The sequence below is a fragment of the Eucyclogobius newberryi genome, unplaced genomic scaffold (assembly GCF_026437365.1).
Source record: "Eucyclogobius newberryi isolate DKJ021-1_F unplaced genomic scaffold, fEucNew1.0.hap1 SCAF_5, whole genome shotgun sequence".
In the NCBI taxonomy this organism is placed as follows: Eukaryota; Metazoa; Chordata; class Actinopteri; order Gobiiformes; family Gobiidae; genus Eucyclogobius; species Eucyclogobius newberryi.
In genome coordinates this window covers 36,409,041-36,426,376 of record NW_027316167.1, presented here as the reverse complement: position 1 = coordinate 36,426,376, position 17,336 = coordinate 36,409,041, and the positions used below count along the sequence as shown (strand labels likewise).

General features: G+C 42.2%; 1 protein-coding gene across 1 annotated transcript in view; it reads right to left on the bottom strand.

The window, feature by feature from the left end:
* Positions 1-17,336, bottom strand: part of nav2a (neuron navigator 2a) — a 161,084-nt gene that overhangs the window by 6,020 nt on the left and 137,728 nt on the right. Inside the window, exons 28-39 of the mRNA XM_072464771.1 lie at positions 14,035-14,210; positions 13,564-13,717; positions 13,215-13,398; positions 12,272-12,366; positions 12,110-12,205; positions 11,423-11,600; positions 10,346-10,581; positions 9,704-9,852; positions 3,044-3,115; positions 1,234-1,430; positions 906-1,024; positions 409-603 (exon numbers count right to left, since the gene is read on the bottom strand). Coding sequence (XP_072320872.1) covers positions 409-603; positions 906-1,024; positions 1,234-1,430; positions 3,044-3,115; positions 9,704-9,852; positions 10,346-10,581; positions 11,423-11,600; positions 12,110-12,205; positions 12,272-12,366; positions 13,215-13,398; positions 13,564-13,717; positions 14,035-14,210 — 1,851 coding nt within the window. The remainder of the gene's footprint in view (positions 1-408; positions 604-905; positions 1,025-1,233; positions 1,431-3,043; positions 3,116-9,703; positions 9,853-10,345; positions 10,582-11,422; positions 11,601-12,109; positions 12,206-12,271; positions 12,367-13,214; positions 13,399-13,563; positions 13,718-14,034; positions 14,211-17,336) is intronic.

The following is a 17,336-nucleotide window of genomic DNA, read 5'->3' as shown; positions in this document are numbered from 1 at the left end:
CCGGTTGTGTTCTTCCTTGTAAGCGACCGGCTTCCTTGTATGGTTTTGTTTCCGGGGTCATACATCAGCGTGGGTCGTGGAGCATGCGCACAAGCCTTGTCTAGTTTCAGTGCGATTACGCAACCGCATAATCTGGAGATCGGAGAATCGGAGATTTTGAAGGCCGATTTCTATCGGAGTAAGGTGTTTACATGCACACGAAGAGGTCTGATTGTATCGGATTAAAGCAACTGTTCGTTTTTTTCGTTTGCATGTAAACCCACTGAGTCTTTCTCTGTCGTCCCTCAGCCATTTTTGTACTTTGCGGTCCAAATATCAACCAATTATGCGCAGTCAGGGGAACGTGCTGATATCCGTGGAACGAGCCAGAACGAGCCTGTAGTCTCGTGTAGTATACTGGTGTCTCACCAATGGGTCTTGGTCGCTGTCACTCTGCGGTGGCTCTTTGCGAGCGCTCTCTCGTGGGGCGCTGTACCCGTCGAAACCCACATCCTCTGGCCTGAGCTGCAGCAGAGGAGGCCAATCCGACGGAACACACGCCCAGGGATAAGTGTCAGTGACCCAGGCACACGGGTCGTCCCACACAGCCCGCCGACCATACAGCTGCAGGAGGAGGAGGAGAAAGGGTTATTAAACCAGGACTGAGACTAGACTAAATATTCAAAAAATTAAGATGAACTATTACTAAACTGAACTACGACGAAACCAGGTACAAATCAGGATTTGGTCTCAGTTCCTCTGATGAATTCTCATTACACAGAACAGGTCTGAACCAGGACTAAACCAGGACTAAACCAGGACTAAACCAGGACTAAACAAGGACTAAACAAGGACTAAACCAGGATGATTAAAAACAGTCCAAACCAGGACTAACCTTGGTTTAAACCATGTCTAAAGACTCTCACCTGCAGTCCCTCTCGCACGGCCTCTAACATGTAGGGAACGATGGAGTAGTTCCACAGATCAGTGAACCAAACCCTGGATCCTTCCACATCCATGGGACACGAGAGGAACAGACGAGGACCTGGAGGGACAAAGAGTTCAAACTGTTAAAACGCACAGTTTAAACACAAACAGTTCAAACATTTTAAACACACAGTTTATACAAAGTTTAAATACAAACTGTCTAAACACACACCGTTTAAACACAGTTTAACTGGTTTACAGTTGGAGTAGGCTTCCATTCTTACATGACATAAAGTCATAGATGACAAAAGCCTTAATGTTTCTTACCGATGGTGACATCAGAGGAACTGTGCGTCTCCAGGAAGCGGTTCAGGTGGTGCCAGACTCGAGGGACCCAGTCCACGATCTGGACCAGATCCGGCTCTCGGGCCCGACTCAGGATCTCGGTCTCCAGGAGTTTCCTCCGGAGGAACCGGCCCAGGAAACCCTTCACTGGCTCCGTGTGGTTAGCACACAACACCCATCTGAACAAACACCAACGAGGGAGACTCATTTCAGATCATGTGACAAAATTAAATAATTCTAAAAGAGTCAAAAACGAAAACACTGAATAGAAGGTAACCAGGACTAAAACTATGAGTAAAAGTTGACTAAAAGTGTGACCAAAAAACAAACAAAAAATGAAAGGAACAGTCGTAGACTAGATCATGTTAAAGTTAAAAGTAAAAAAAAAATATATATATATATATATATATATATATATATATTTAAGGTATAACAAAACTGGATAACTGGATTTTGTTGACAAAATTTTGAAAAAAAAATGTGCGACTAAAACAAGCGTAAATAAAAAATCAACGTTCAAAAACTAAAATAAACTTTTGACTAAATCTAGAATAAAAACAAATTTCTTGTTAGTTTTACTCTTGGTTTGAATATTGTATATATATATATATATATATATATATATACACAATTACAATACAATACAATACATATATACACAATTATATGAGAGACTGATCCACCCTCGCTGTGTGAAGGAAAGGTTTCGCAGGTCTTTCCTTCCTGCTGCTGTCAGACTTTATAACAAACACTGTTAGTCCTGAACACTCGCAATACTGACCTAACCATGTGCAATTCTGTCATATGTGCAATTGCTGTTGGAATTCATGTGCAATTCATGTGCAATTACTGTGAAATTCATGTGCAATCTATGTGCTGTCGTGACACATATTCATGTGCAATTACTGTCGTGATCACATGCAATGGTATTTATGTATTTATTTATTTGTCTATGGGAATTTTTATTTATTTATAGGAGATCTTCTACTGAAAGTGTTTTTCAGACTTCCTATAAGTGATCTGTTCTTCTGTATCTACCTCTGTATCTACCTGCGTTGCACCAATGAAATTTCCCCATGTGGGACAATAAAGGAATATCTATCTATCTATCTATCTATCTATCTATCTATCTATCTATCTATCTATCTATCTATCTATCTATCTATCTATCTATCTATCTATCTATCTATCTATCTATCTATCTATCTATCTATCTATCTATATATATATATATATATATATATATATATATATATATATATATATAAATAAATAACGGCCTTCAGATGAGAACGCATGTCAACATGAATAGACCTTAAATGGCAACGACAAAATGATTCTGATATAATCGGTCAAGACGTGTATTCTTCATTTCCTCGTTCGAACACGACAAGTTCAATGAATGGAAGCCCGAGCCAAAGCCACACCCACCCCGCATCCTTTAAGTGAATCTACCAGTCGATCTAGGAAGCCGTGAGTTGCGAGGGTTTTAAAGCTCTCTGACGTTCTGACGCAAGTGAGCTAACTTGGTGGCGGATTTGCGTAAAATCCGCAAAAACTGAAAAAAAAAACGATTCCGTTTTTTGACGTCGGCGGGCTGGCGAAACAACTTATTAAAAAACTGTGATGTGTTTTACCTGAAGTTGTGTTTTACCTCAAGTTGTGTTTTACCTGAAGTTGTGTTTTACCTGAAGATGTGTTTTACCTGAAGATGTGTTTTTTCCCTGAAGATGCGTTTTACCTGAAGTTGTGTTTTATCTGAAGATGTGTTTTACCTGAAGATGTGTTTTACCTGAAGTTGTGGTGCAACTGCAGGTTTGGGGCCGAGGAAGTGGCCTGGCTCATGGTTCCGATGATAAATGGACTGAAACACAAACCAGGTTATTTTACTCACAGCAGTCAGTACACAGCATGTTGTGCAGTTGTAACATAGTTAATATGAGGTTGTTAAATCCCAGTAAATTAGGACCTGCACTTACTGTTATGGCGGGAACTCGACGAGGTAACATGTCTCTCACGAGACACTCACACGTGAATTTTGGTGGACAAAATGTGTAATTCATTCACGCATAGCCATTGTACAGCTAAACTGGTAATTGTTTATTTTACTTTCTTCTGCTGAAGTCAACTCACAGTATATTTGATTTGACAGTGTTTTTCTAACTAGCTTAGTTAGCAGCTAACAAAATGCTTTGCAAATGTGACAGAGCACATGGTGACTGTCCACTACAAAGTAAATTCACAACTGTTCTTTGTTATCTTCGGCATGTATGTATAATATTATGTGTGAGAAATATTTTATGTTGAAATTTTCTTTGATAGAGTTGATTTGAGTGCATTTCACTCACACGCAAAAAAAACCAAAAAAAAATCACAACTGTTCTTTGTTATCTTGCATCTTGCAGATAATAAACTGTTGTCAAACCAAACCAGCCGACTCTGAAATAAATGAGGCGCCAAGATACACCGGTCACACAGTCACAATATGTAATAGTTCAGCATTATGGAGTAAAAATACAAAATTAATAAGATTGTCACTTCATCATGTAACAAAACAACATTGTGTCAAATCAATAATACCAATGGTCTCTCTACCCCTCCCACTACCTCCCTCCCTCCCCACCCTACCCTGCCCTCAGAAAACAAATATATATATATATATATATATATATATATATATATATATATATATATATATATATATATATATATATATATATATATATATATATATATATATATATATATATATATATATATATATATATATATATATATATATATATATATATATATATCTGTGGACGACACCATCAACCTTGCACTCCACTTCTTCACCCTGCAGCATCTGGACTCCTCGGGAACCTACGCCAGGATCCTGTTTGTGGACTTCAGCTCGGCTTTCAACACCATCCTCCCCTGCTCTGCTCCAGGACAAGCTCTCCCAGCTCAACGTACCCGACTCCACCTGCAGGTGGATCACCAACTTCCAGACGGATCGGAAACAGTGCGTGCGGCTGGGGAAGAATGTCTCGGACACACGGACCATCAGCACAGGAGCACCACAGGGCTGCGTACTTTCTCCCCTGCTCTTCTCCCTATACACGAACTGCTGCACCTCCAGCCACGCCTCCGTTAAACTAATCAAGTTTGCGGACGACACCACCGTCATTGGGCTATCAGCTCCCTCACCGGGAAGGCCCAGCAGAGGATGTACTTCCTGCGGCAGCTGAAGAAAGCAAAGCTGCCAGCGGAGATGATGGTGCAGTTCTACACGGCCATCATTGAGTCCATCCTCACCTCTTCCATCACCGTGTGGTACGCTGGAGCCACAGCCAGAGACAAGCAGAGACTACAGCGCATTGTGCGCTCCGCTGAGAAGGTGATCAGCCGCAACCTTCCATCTCTGCAGGACCTGTACATCTGCACAACTCTAGGACGTGCAGGTCGAATCACAGCCGACCCTTCTCACCCGGCAAACGGACTATTTGACCCACTCCCCTCAGGCAGGAGGCTACGGTCCATCCGGACCAGAACCTCCCGTCATAAGAACAGTTTCTTTCCTTCTGCCGTTGTACTCATGAACACTTCTTAAGCACTTTGCACTCACTGCACTGTCCACTTTTATTGCACCACATGTTTTATTTTGTGTACATGTCATGTCTATTTTTAACTCTACCTACCCGTTTTAATACCCGGTAGTTATTTGTTATTTATTGTCCATTGTTTTTGTATTTATTGTTCAGTGTTATGTTTGTGTTGCACCGAACTGCCAGGACAAGTTCCTATGTCCGTGAATCCTGTTCATTGATAAATGGCAATAAACTTATTCTGATTCTGACAGACTATTCTGTGACCTATTTTAGACATTTTAAACAATAAAATACGGGTCTGGGATTATTTTGAGGTAGTACCCTGCACCTTTAAATTTTATCCTAAAAATAGCACCTTTAAATGTATTACTATTTAAACACGATTCAAATTGAACATGTAAATACTTCTGCTGGACACAATAGCCCATTGTGCCGGTGTCCAAGTGCAGCAGCAGAGCAGGTGCCTGGGGAGTGGGTTAGAACACTCGCTGGTTAGGTTGTCGGTCGGCACTAAGCCTATTGTAAAGCCCAGGAAGAGCCCAGCGCTACCCACTGACCAATAGTCAGTTTTAATACTAAAAGCTGGGACAATTAGTTTAGTGAAAGCTAAATCTATGGAGGGGGCAGACGAGACTGGGTCCGTCGTTAAAGTACATACATACGCTCAGCACAGCACATACTCTGTTGTGAAGCCCTTTGAATTGCCTGGTGTATGAAATGTGCTCTACAAATAAATTTGCCTTGCCTTGCCTTGCCTTGGTTTGCCAGTTTAAATGTTATCTGCTGATTTAAAGTGAGTTCCTTGTATAAATGCTACATCCATATTATGTCTTTTAAACCAAGCTCAATACATTAAAGGTGCCATAACATGCTTTTTTCCACGTTTTGTAGTCTATCCTAAGTGTATAATTGATAATAATAAGGGTTGTGCAACACTCTTAACATAATAGTTAAGAAATATCACCCAGACCTTGGACCCCCTCACCAACCCGGAAATGCAAACGGCTTGGTCTTATGTCCATCGCGCTCTTATTTCCTGGTTTTTCGGTATCGGATAGAACTTCTCTCCGTTTATTTTCCCGGTTGCTGCATCAACTGCCACATAAACCTTCACCATTGTGATAATAGTAAAGAGTGTGATATCATTAATGAAGTTTTGGGGGTGGAGAGGGGGGAGGGTGAGGGGGGATGGTGACGCGTGCTTGCCCTTATGACGCGGTCTTGCTCCCACCGCCCGTCAGTTTGGAGATTCGCGGAAAGGAGATAGTCTGTACTATAGCTAAAAACTGCGGGAATCAATCAAAAAAACACTCTGGGTACATATATGAAGCACAAATAGCAATGTAGGAAGGTTAAAAGCTCTGAAAAGTCGATTTTGCATGTTATGGGACCTTTAAGGCCATTTATATTCCAACTTGCAATAGACAATTTAGTCATAGTATCTGAGCAAGACAAGGTATACTCAACACTTTAACAACAATAGTATGCATTTCATATTTACATATGTGTACCGTTTAGCCAAATTCCTCTTTCTCACGCCTTACCATTACCACTCCCACCAATAGGACCAAAAGATAAGATGGCCGATAGTCGAACCTCGGATTCAGGAGGAGCAGAAAGGTTTTCGTCCTGGTCGTGGAACACTGGACTAGCTCTATACTCTCCATCGGGTGCTCGAGGGTTTATGGGAGTTTGCCCAACCAGTCCACATGTGCTTTGTGGATCTGGAGAAGGCCTTCGACCGTGTCCCTCAGGGTGTCCTTTTGGGGGTGCTCCGGGAGTACGGGGTCCGGGGACCTTTGCTCAAAGCTGTCCGGTCCCTGTATGACCAGAGCAGGAGCTGTGTTCGCATTGCCGGCAGTAAGTCAGACCTGTTCCCAGTGCGTGTTGGACTCCGCCAGGGCTGCCCTTTGTCACCGAAATTCTGTCCATAAAAATTATGAACAGAGTTTTTGAGTTTTTATGGACAAAATTTCTAGGCGCAGTCAAGGGTCGGAGGGTGTCCGGTTTGGATCCGGCAGGATCTCATCTCTGCTGTTTGCAGACGATGTTGTCCTGATGGCTCCATCAAACCCGGACCTGAAACATGCACTGGGACGGTTTGCAGAGTGTGGAGCGGCTAGGATGAGAATCAGCACCTCCAAATCCGAGGCCATGGTTCTCAACCGCAAAAAGGTGGCTTTCCCTCTCCGGGTGGGTGGGGAGTCCTTGCCCCAAGTGGAGGAGTTCATGTATCACGGGGTCTTGTTCACGATTGAGGGAAGGATGGAACGTGAGATTGACAGGCTGATCGGTGCAGCGGCTGCAGTGATGCAGTCGCTGCATCGGACTGTCAATTTACTGGTCAATCTATGTTCCTACCCTCATCTACGGTCATGAGCTTTGGGTAATGACCAAAAGGACAAGATTGCGGATACAAGCGGTTGAAATGAGTTTCCTCCGCCAAGTGGCTGGGCCCTCCCTTAGGGATAGGGTGAGGAGCTCAGTCACACAGGAGGGGCTCGGAGTAGAGCCGCTGCTCCTCCACGTTGAGGGGAGCCAGCTGAGGTGGCTCGGGCATCTGTTCCGGATGCCTCCTGGGTTTCGGGCATGTCCCACTGGGAAGAGGCCCCGTGGAAGACCCAGGACACGCTGGAGGGACTATGTCTCTCGGCTGGCCTGGGAACTCCTCGGGATCTCCCTGGAGGAGTTGGGTGAAGTGTCTGGGGAGGAGGAAGTCTGGGAGTCCCTGCTTAGACTGCTGCCCCCGCGACCCGGCCCCGGATAAGCGGAAGAAAATGGATGGATGGATGGATGGATAAGATGGCCAACAATAACAACAATACACAAAACAAAACAAAATAAAAAAGAACGTGACAACATTCACCTGATCTAGACTAAGTTGGCTAAGCCTAGATGCCCAAGCCAAATCACTAAACCCCCTTTCTTGTAAAGGTTATATTCCACCTATAGTGACATTAGTCATTCATTCAAAAAATGTGATTGGTATGTGAATAAGTCCAGTGTTGGTCATCAGAAGACAATTATGTCAATCCTTAGATCATAACGCATGAAAGCGCATCACTGCCCCGTGTGCGCTGCCTTCACCAGATTCTAACTTGAAATCAGTTCATTGTTTTACTGTTTTGTGTTGCATGGATCACCAAGACAAGTTCCTATGTTTGTGAATTTTGTTCATTGACAATGGCAATAAACCTATTCTGATTCTGAAAAATCAATCAGTATCTGTTGATCATCATTCCTCTGCTCCTGTGTTTTGGCGTTGGGGTTAAGAAAACATTCTGCATCCAGATGCAAGTTAAAGTAATGGACTTCAGCTTTGCCGGGTAGATGAGGAAAGGAATAAATCCAAGTTTCCTGGCCGTGTCCATGGCTAGAGACAACGTGCGACGCCTCTTCACAGTATTATGGGTATAATCCGCTGAAAAGCGGATCTCTCTGCCATTCACCTCTGTTCACATGCCCCCCGGTCGGCGTATCGGAGCATTTTGCAGATGATAGTGTCCTCTGATCCAAGGCAGTGAGCCCTCATCATCTCTATATTTTCACTGGAGAGAGCGGGGAACCACTTCGGAAGCGAAGACAGAAGGTAGTGCCTGACGTCGCCGCTCTGAACACTTTCAGGGAGATTAGAGATACGTAGATTGTCTCTTCACTCCCTGTCTTCAAGCTCAGCAATCTTCGCTTATAGTTGGGACCAGTGTTTGTGGAAGTTGTCCACAAGTTTGTTAACATGACCAGTTATCAAATGAGGAAAAGGATCACCGCTTTCAGTTTCTTGATGTCGCTAATATTTTTTGCCACGTCCGCTCTAAAAAGCTCTAGTTTACTATCAAACTTTGAGAATTGTGTTTCAGTGAAAAGCCGCTATGATTCCAATGCCGGATTGAGCATTGAGGCCAAAGCTGTCTTCTCGTCCACATTTACTGGATCTTGGTTGTTCACTTTACTTCTTGTTCGATCTGCCATTTTCATGAGGCACACACAGTTATGAGTAACTTAAAGGTTGAATAGAGGATTTTTGCGACCAATCAGTCTTATTTCCTCGTGGTGTGGACTGCTGAGTAATTCTCCCACATGTTGATAATTCACTGCGTGCTAGTGCACACCTGCAGGCTCGTTCTGGCTCCTTCCCAGGATATCAACGCATTCCCCTGGCTGCGCATGCATGGCTGATATGCAGGGGTGTGTTTAGCGAAGCTAGCAGCGAGTTCCTTCACACTTTGGACCGCAAAGTATAAAAATGGCTGAGAAAGAGAAAGACAGGGTTTGAGCTGACAATGTGATCCGATCGCGCTAATAAACAAACGCACGTATAGCAGCGGGGCTGTTGCGTGCTTGTGCACAAGGTTTGATGGCAGGGGGCGGGGGCCTCTCGGAAAGAACAGGAGGGGGGTGAGTGTGCGCATGCGCATTTAAAAAAGAAAAGGGACTAACAGTCGCTGATTTCTCAAATCGGCGAAAAATCCTCTATTCAAGCTTCAACCAAGCAACCATGCAACAAAACAGTGGATTCTTCTAAATAAATGGGGAGTTTGTTTGGCAAGAGCAACTCACACAGCCATCTTGTCTGCAAGTCACGTGAAGCAACACAAAAAAACAAATTTTAAAATAATTTTCTACATTATGTAATACTGTACACAATTATAATTGATTACAATTTGAGACAAATACTTACAAAATATGTGCAATATTGTTTTCCATGCCAAAATTGCAATACAATATGAAGTAACTAACCAAAATCTGAATTATGAGCAGTGGTAGAGTATGAGCCCACTAACCCAGAGTTTTCCCACTTATGTATAAAAGTAAAAGTTACAAAACCTGTGTAAACCTGAAGACACAAGGATAACACTGACCTCTGCTGAGAGCTGCTGTTAAAGACGCCGCTGAAGATCTCGCCCAAAGAGCTGACTTGGTGAAGGTTATCCAGGATCACCACCAAGGGGCAGTCTGTCCCCGAGCCAGTGCACTGTTCGGCCAGAGCTGAGAGGTACTGACGCAGCTCCTGCAACAAACAGACCGGGTTTAGACCAGGTTTAGTCCTGGTATAGACCGGGTTTAGACCGGGTTTAGTCTTCGTTTAGTGATAAGTTTATTCCTGGTTTAGCTGTAGTTCAGATCTGGTATAGTTTAGTACCAGTTTAGTCCTGGTTTAGAGATAGTTTAGTACTGTTTTAGACCTGGTTTAGCTGTAGTTTAGACCTGGTTTAGCTCTAGTTTAGACCTGGTTTAGTCCTGTTTTTAATTACTAGTTTAGTCCTGGTTTAGCCCTGGTTTAGATCTGGTTTAGATCTGGTTTAGATCTGGTTTAGTCCTGGTTTAGTCCTGGTTTGGACCTGGTTTAAACCTGGTTTAGACCTAGTTTGGACCTAGTTTAGTCCTGGTTTGGACCTAGTTTAGTCCTGGTTCGGACCAGGCTTGGTCCTGGTTTAGATCTGGTTGAGACCTAATTTAGTCCTGGTTTAGTCACGGTTTTAGTCACAGCTCAGAGTTTATACCTTTCCGGATTTATGGTCGACATTGAAGGTAACGATGGCATTGTGGGTCAGAGGTCGTTGCTGCAGTAACACCATGAATCGAGCGAGCTGATTTGCCAGGTGCGTCTTTCCTGTGCCGCTGGGGCCGGACAGAATGATGCGCCTGTGTTCCTTTAACAGAGACACAAAGCGCTGCACCATGGGCTTCGGGGTGAGCGAGTCGAACACGAGCGAGTCCACGCTGCCACATGACACGCCTAGGACAGAAAGGTCAAGGGTGAAGCATTAAATACACCACACAGGGTCAAAATAATATCACTCAAGCCAAAGTCTTAGTCCAAAAAACGTTTCAAGTCAAAGTAAAAATTTATTTGAGGATAGTGTCTGATCTATGTCTCTGACATGAGCTTTAACATCTGATTTATAATTGGAATGAATGTAATGAGAACGCTTAGCAGCCGATTTTTAATAAAAGGCCTGAAGAAATTAAACTAAAACTGAAGCTGTTCCTGAACCTTTGGAGCACAAGCAGGACTCTTTGTTAAGTTGAGACTCTGAAGTTTTGGCCTCTGAAGTCTGTATTACTCTAATTATAAGTAGAAATAAGCTCTGCACAGAGGAATTCAGATATTTAATCTTGCTTAGATTTTCCTTGTTAAATATATGAATGTGTAAAGCTGGTTTCTGAAGGGATCGGCTGATTGACACTAAAATGAGCATCTTTTGGTTTTGACAATTCTCTTTTAAAAGCTGAAGTTAAATCCACTTGAACTAAGAAGGTTACAGCTTAATTTGTATGTACAGCATATCAAGCAGTTTTTTTTTTTTTTTTAAATAATGTCCCACGTGTGGGACGCCCTAAGTGTGAGGTGTTTAATTGCTCAAATCCCTACATACTGTTAATATAAAGCTTTTATCACATGTAGATTATACTGGTAACTGGGTTTCCCACCAGCGTCGTGAGTTAGAATCTGGCTTCGACCATTTGCTGCATGTCCTTCCCCGATCTCATCCCCGTTTCATGCTGCACTAAAGCCAACAATAAAAAAAAACTGCAAAAATGTCTAAAAGGTGTCGTCATACCAGAGCGTGCCTTACCTTTGAGGGTGATGTCGATATGGTTGTTCTCCCCCACCAGGTAACCGCAGGGCAGGAGTTCAGGCGGAGCGCTCTCTCTGGACGAGCCGGGTCTGTGGATGTCTCCCACAGAGTAGCCGTCCACACTGTCACAGCTCAGGCCCAGCTGACAGACCGGGTCCACGTGGCTGATGTACTCCTGCAACACAAAGCAGCAGTGTCAGATGCCCTCCTGTTCTCCTGCAGCATGCGACTGAGCAGCAGCAGCAGCAGCAGCAGCAGCAGCAGCAGGTGAAATGTCAAAGGTCAACCGTGCACAGAAACTGGACACTGGAGCGGTCACTAATCAAGGAATCATGACTTCTCCATTTTTTCTCAATTTTCATCATTAAATGTAGTTTTATTTAACCCTTGTGTCCTCATTATTCCACATTTGGTAATTTTTATCTCTTCAAATGGCCATCATGTCTTCTGTATAAGAGATGGGATGATTTTTGGTTATAAATCTGTAGAGAAGCATTGTAGATATCTTTAAATGTATTTTTTCCCCCAATCACCTGCAGCATCTCGCCTTAAAATATGAATACCACACGTTGATCAGATTTACATAATACTTTTGGTCAGATCTATATTTTACAGCCGTCTAAGAAGCGCACGTTTTGTCTCCTAAAGGTCCCAACGAAGAAAGACACTTCTACACATACCAACCTTGAAAAGTCTTTTGACCACTCCGTCCAGAACGTCCCATTTGGTTTTCCCGCTCACTCCGATGCAGCCAATCAAGAAGCTGCGCCCTCGCCCATCCTGAGAAACATTTAGACTTAACGCCTGATCAGAACAAGTTTGAAGACAGTCCACACGTCCTCGTACCTCGGTCCACTTTGCGTCTTCGTCCAGCGTGACGTAGATCTTCACGTGGCGTGCTTCTTTCCTCAGACTCTCCCCCGTGTTGTCCAAAAGCATGTCTGAAACATCACAGAAGTCGCATTTACCTTGCTTCACTGACAGAGCTGCAACTAATAATTGAGTGTCTGCGTGATGTCATGCAGGCACTATATGTTCTTGTATTGTGTGTGATGTCACAAATTTTTTATTATTATATTTTCCATGATTTTCCATTTAGCCAGTTTCAACTCCTTAACGCTTCAACCGATTTCAACATGTTATACCTGATTGTGATCGCTTTCACAGTAGTACGTGTGCTATTACTTTTGACATTTGAAAAACTTGTACTTTTTACAGAATTTTGAAAAAGTATTACTACTTTTTCCCCATTTAAATGAATTTGGGCATTATGAGCGTCTGCGGAATTCTTTAGACTTTATTCTTTAGGCTTTATTTTTTAGAATTTTGTGACGGAGCCAGTCGAGCGAGAGAGAGGGGGGGAGAGGGGGAGGGAGATGGGGGGAGAGAGGGAGGGAGAGGGAGATGGGGGGAGAGGGAGAGACGCAGACACTCCAGCAATGGCTTCAGCCATTGCAGATTTTCTAGTTATATTTACTGTACATCGAGCCTTTTAAGAAGACTTTTAACCAAATAAAGGTGTGTTTATGTACAGAGAGAATGGTAGTGAATAAAGTGCGTTGTTGATGAAATTCAGAAATTGTTTATTATTTTTTGACATTTTGTTTGTTTCTTAGATTCTTTCTGGTCATGTAATTGTATTGCTGAACGAGGAATAAACTGACCATAATATAACATGAGAATGGTTGGCGCGACACCAAAAACAAAACAGAAACTATAAAATATCTCCAAGACAAACAAAGCCTCCAAACCGAACATATGAACGTGTTGGAGGCAGAGCGTGTGTTACCCAGACTGGTGGACTCGCTGGTGGTCAGGTTGATAGTTTGGTTCCCCACTCCTGGTCCGGCCGTGCCCAGGCAGAGGCTCTGTGTCGGGGTAGACGACGAGACGGAGCCCTGAGAACCTGCTCTGCTGCTCTGGTTCTCCAGCCTCAGACGATCGTTCTCTAACTTCAGCTTCTCAATCTCCAGCTGAAAAACCAAACATCCCAAAGAAGTCAGAAACGAAGAAAAAAAGTTCTGTTTGGCACTGTATCAGAGTTTTACAGTCTTGAAAATGTGGAAAAGCGGAACTAGTTTGTTTTAAACGGTTTGCAGAGGTTCAAAGTTGTTCACATTCAGAACTCCTGGTCTGACCTGCATACGGTTCATGGCCTCACGGAGCTGGTCCAGTTGGTGGGCGGAGCTCAGTGCCTCCAGTCTGATGTCAGTGAGTTTCATTTCCTTTTCCCTGAGCTCTGACCGGAGCTGCATCACAGTCTCTGCTTCCACGTCCAGACACTCGGACAGTCTGCAAGGACAGCAGGTGTACCTTTAGTTAACAGGTTTAGTTAAGCTGGTTAACCTTTAGTTAACCAGTTTAGTTAAGCAGGCTAATCTTTAGTTAAACAGGTTAACCTTTAGTTAAACAAGCTCAGTTAAGCAGGTTAGTCTTTCGTTAAACCAGTTTCGTTAAGAAGGCTAACTTTTAGTTATAGTTAAATCGATTATCATGCTAGAATATCAATATATATTTTTTTGGCCCCTTTAAAACCAAAATCAATGTTATAAATGCAAGTCTTGGAAAGCGTGAACCCTGAGTTCTGACGTATAAAACACAGCACTCACAGCGAGCTGGACAGCGTGTTTCTGATCATGTGACTGGTGGCGGAGGACGAGGAGCCGTTGTGAGGGAGCTGTGGGGACGTCGGTAGAGAGTCGCTCATTTCATCGATGTCCGAGTGAGACGATGCCGACTTAGGAGACTTCTTTTTACTGAACGCCTGTTTGAATGAACTCCGCAGCTGCCAACAAAAAAACATCCTCGAGTTTAACAAGAGAGAAAAGGTGCAGAAAGAAAAGGTGCAGAAAGAAAAGGAGCAGAAAGATAATGTAGAAAAGGAGAACAGGGAAAGGGAGAACGAGGGACTTGAAAAGGTCTTATAAAGAGATGACGTTTTATGGGACATTGGTTTGTTTAAGTGAATATGATAAATTCGATTTTACTGTTTGACGTCAAACCGTTATTTCTATTGAACATTGAGACTTTTGAAATACATTTTAAGCAAATAACAGGTGTAAATAATATGTGACTGAAGCTTCTAGAGAGAGAATATGCACAGATAAAGTGTAATATTGAAATTTTGATTGAACAATGTCACTGTCTTTGTTAAAAAAAAAATCTTTTTGCATGTGTTTTAAAGTCTCATTATCAAAATATGACTGATTATACCTTTTAACATCAAACTATTATTTTAAAACAATTATACTTTGTTTCCCAAGTTAGTTCATGACACTTCCTGATTGGAATAACATGCTCATAATTTAAATAATCAAATATAAATAAACTGGTCCATACACATAAACCGTGAGCTCAGAAAATATGTTGTATGACTCAAATTGAATCGCAAACGCATGAAATTGAAGCAAAAATTAGTATATTTTTGCTTCATTTTAGGTACATCTGGTCAAATTCATGTGACTTTTGTGTTCTAAACAACTAATTCAAAACTAATCAAAGACTGATCCAGTAGTAAAATTATCCGTTAGTTGCAGCTCTGCTTTAAAATGTTGTGTAAAGTTGATTTTTAAGATTGGAAATGTGAAAATGAGGAACACTGATATGACACAACTGAAATGTGACAAAACATTTTTAAACTGCCTTTTTGAGATGCCCCATACAAACCTTCATTATGAGACCGTTTGGGGGAAGAGCGGGGCGAATGAGGTAGGTTTGTGCAGGTCTGTGGGAGTTATTTCAAACACAGTGTTGTTCTTACCTCATATACCTACAGCGAAGGGAAGCACGGGACGAGACAAAACACAGTTCAAACGTGTGTGGCCCAGAGGCAAAAACAGGACTAAACCAAGGCTAAACCAGGAATAAACCAGGGCTAAACCAGTGCTAAACCAGTTCTAAACCAGGGCTAAACCAGGGCTAAACCAGTGTTAAACCAGTTCTAAACCAGGGCTAAACCAGTTCTAAACCAAATCTAATCTAATCCTGATGTACAGTGTGATATTTTTGTTTAGAATTTAAAACTGAATGATGTGAATGTGTAGCTTTTATCTTGATGTGTACATTTATTTACATTTATATCAGTAGTAATTGCTAACTGCTGCTTCAGTGGTGTACCAGTTTAACTACACTTTAATGGTTTACGGTACATCTGGTAATAAACTTAAACTACGGTAAACTAAGAGATAAAGGGAAGATAAACGAGAAGTAAAGGTAGGAGAGAATTGCGGAAACAGTGAAGAGAACAGGAGCTACAGTGTTTCCTAAAGCACCAGGATGACTCACACAGACTGATGCAGGTACCATTATTATCACTAAACGTTTAGGAGGAAGCAATGAGACACTAAACACACAAATAATCCTGGTTTAGTTTGTTATTATTAGGGAAGAAAGTGGAGGAAAACCAGAGCATGAGGAAACACAACTATGGGTCACAATAACAAAAGCCCAAATTGAGCTGGGCCATTTTGTGTGAAAGGACTCTGTATTTAGTCTTTGGTAAAACACTGTCCTTTAAGTCAATAATCCTCAAAATTAAAGGTGCAGGACAGATTTATGTGGAGATGTTATTGCTTTGTCTGTAATATTCTACAAAATATAAGAAAAAAAGCTCATCATCCTACAAGCAAATGTAGGATGATAACATGCTAATGTAAACACACAGTTGTAATGAAGGTGATTTGAGGCAGAAATGCTCAGAACAAGACTGTAATGATTTATGGACTTAAAAACAGCCCAGGAGACCTCCAGATGTCTACCTTTGTGTTTTAGTGAGTCTCAGAGAAGGAGCAAAGTAGGACAAGAGCATTTAAAAACACCAAAAACCAACTGTATGCATGAAAGTAGCTTCTCCTCCAACACAGGACTGCCCCTCCTCTCTCTAACACTCAAAAAGAAGCTCCTTAAAAGCTCCCCAGGAAGCCCCTCAGACGCTCCCCAGCACAGATGGCGTTTGTGACGAGGAACAGAGCTAGAACAGGGTTAAAAGAGAGAAAGTCCAGTTCGCAGAATCATTTTGCCAATCTGACTTTTTCTCTCTTTTAACCATTTTCTTACATTGTTCCTCATCACAAACACAACAGGAGTACATTTAGCTTCATTCATAGTTTGATGAATCCTGGTTAGAAAGTCCTCTCCCTCCAAGCCTCAAAAACACTCCGTTCTGAATCTCCTCGATGTGCGATGTCATATTCTACCTATGACGTGGCTCTGAAAATCTTCTGCTGTTTTAACTCCAGAAATCATCTCCAGACTCGTTCTGAGACTTGCTCAATCTCATCACGATCTTTATAACTGTGTGGCTATAGCATCTCCGAGAAAACTTTAAATCAGTTTCTTATCACTCTCTGCAGCCAGTAGATGTCAAATCTCAGTTAATGCAGTGGATAACAGATTATGTTAATTTTGTTTTTTATAATTGTATTCATATTTTTAGTTCTAAAACCTGAGATGCCAAACAAAAGTTACTCAAGAGCAAGTTTAAATAATAATGATATATAATGTTTGTCCTTTAAGGCAATACTGCGGAACATTTCAGGCAAAGTAATAACATTTCCAAATAATCAATCAACAAGAAAAGTTACATAATGCATCTTTAACTTGTACTTGAGTTTTTACAAGTTGCTGTTTTTACAAGTTAATTTGTAAAAAACGGTCAATCAGTCCAACTTAAACTTGTCTGTGTTTGTGTGGATTTACTGTGATTCTAAAGTGGACCTGGACCAGGACCAGGACCAGGACCTTGACCAGGACCTGGACCAGGCGGGACTCTGACTCTAGCACAAGACTGAGGGAGCAGAAGTAAAACGCATACGTCATCGTCTTTGGTCTGTCCTCCAGCGCACAGAATATTCTTCGGAACGAGAAAAGACACAAATTTAGAAGAGTTAGAGTGTTCGACGTGGACTGAACT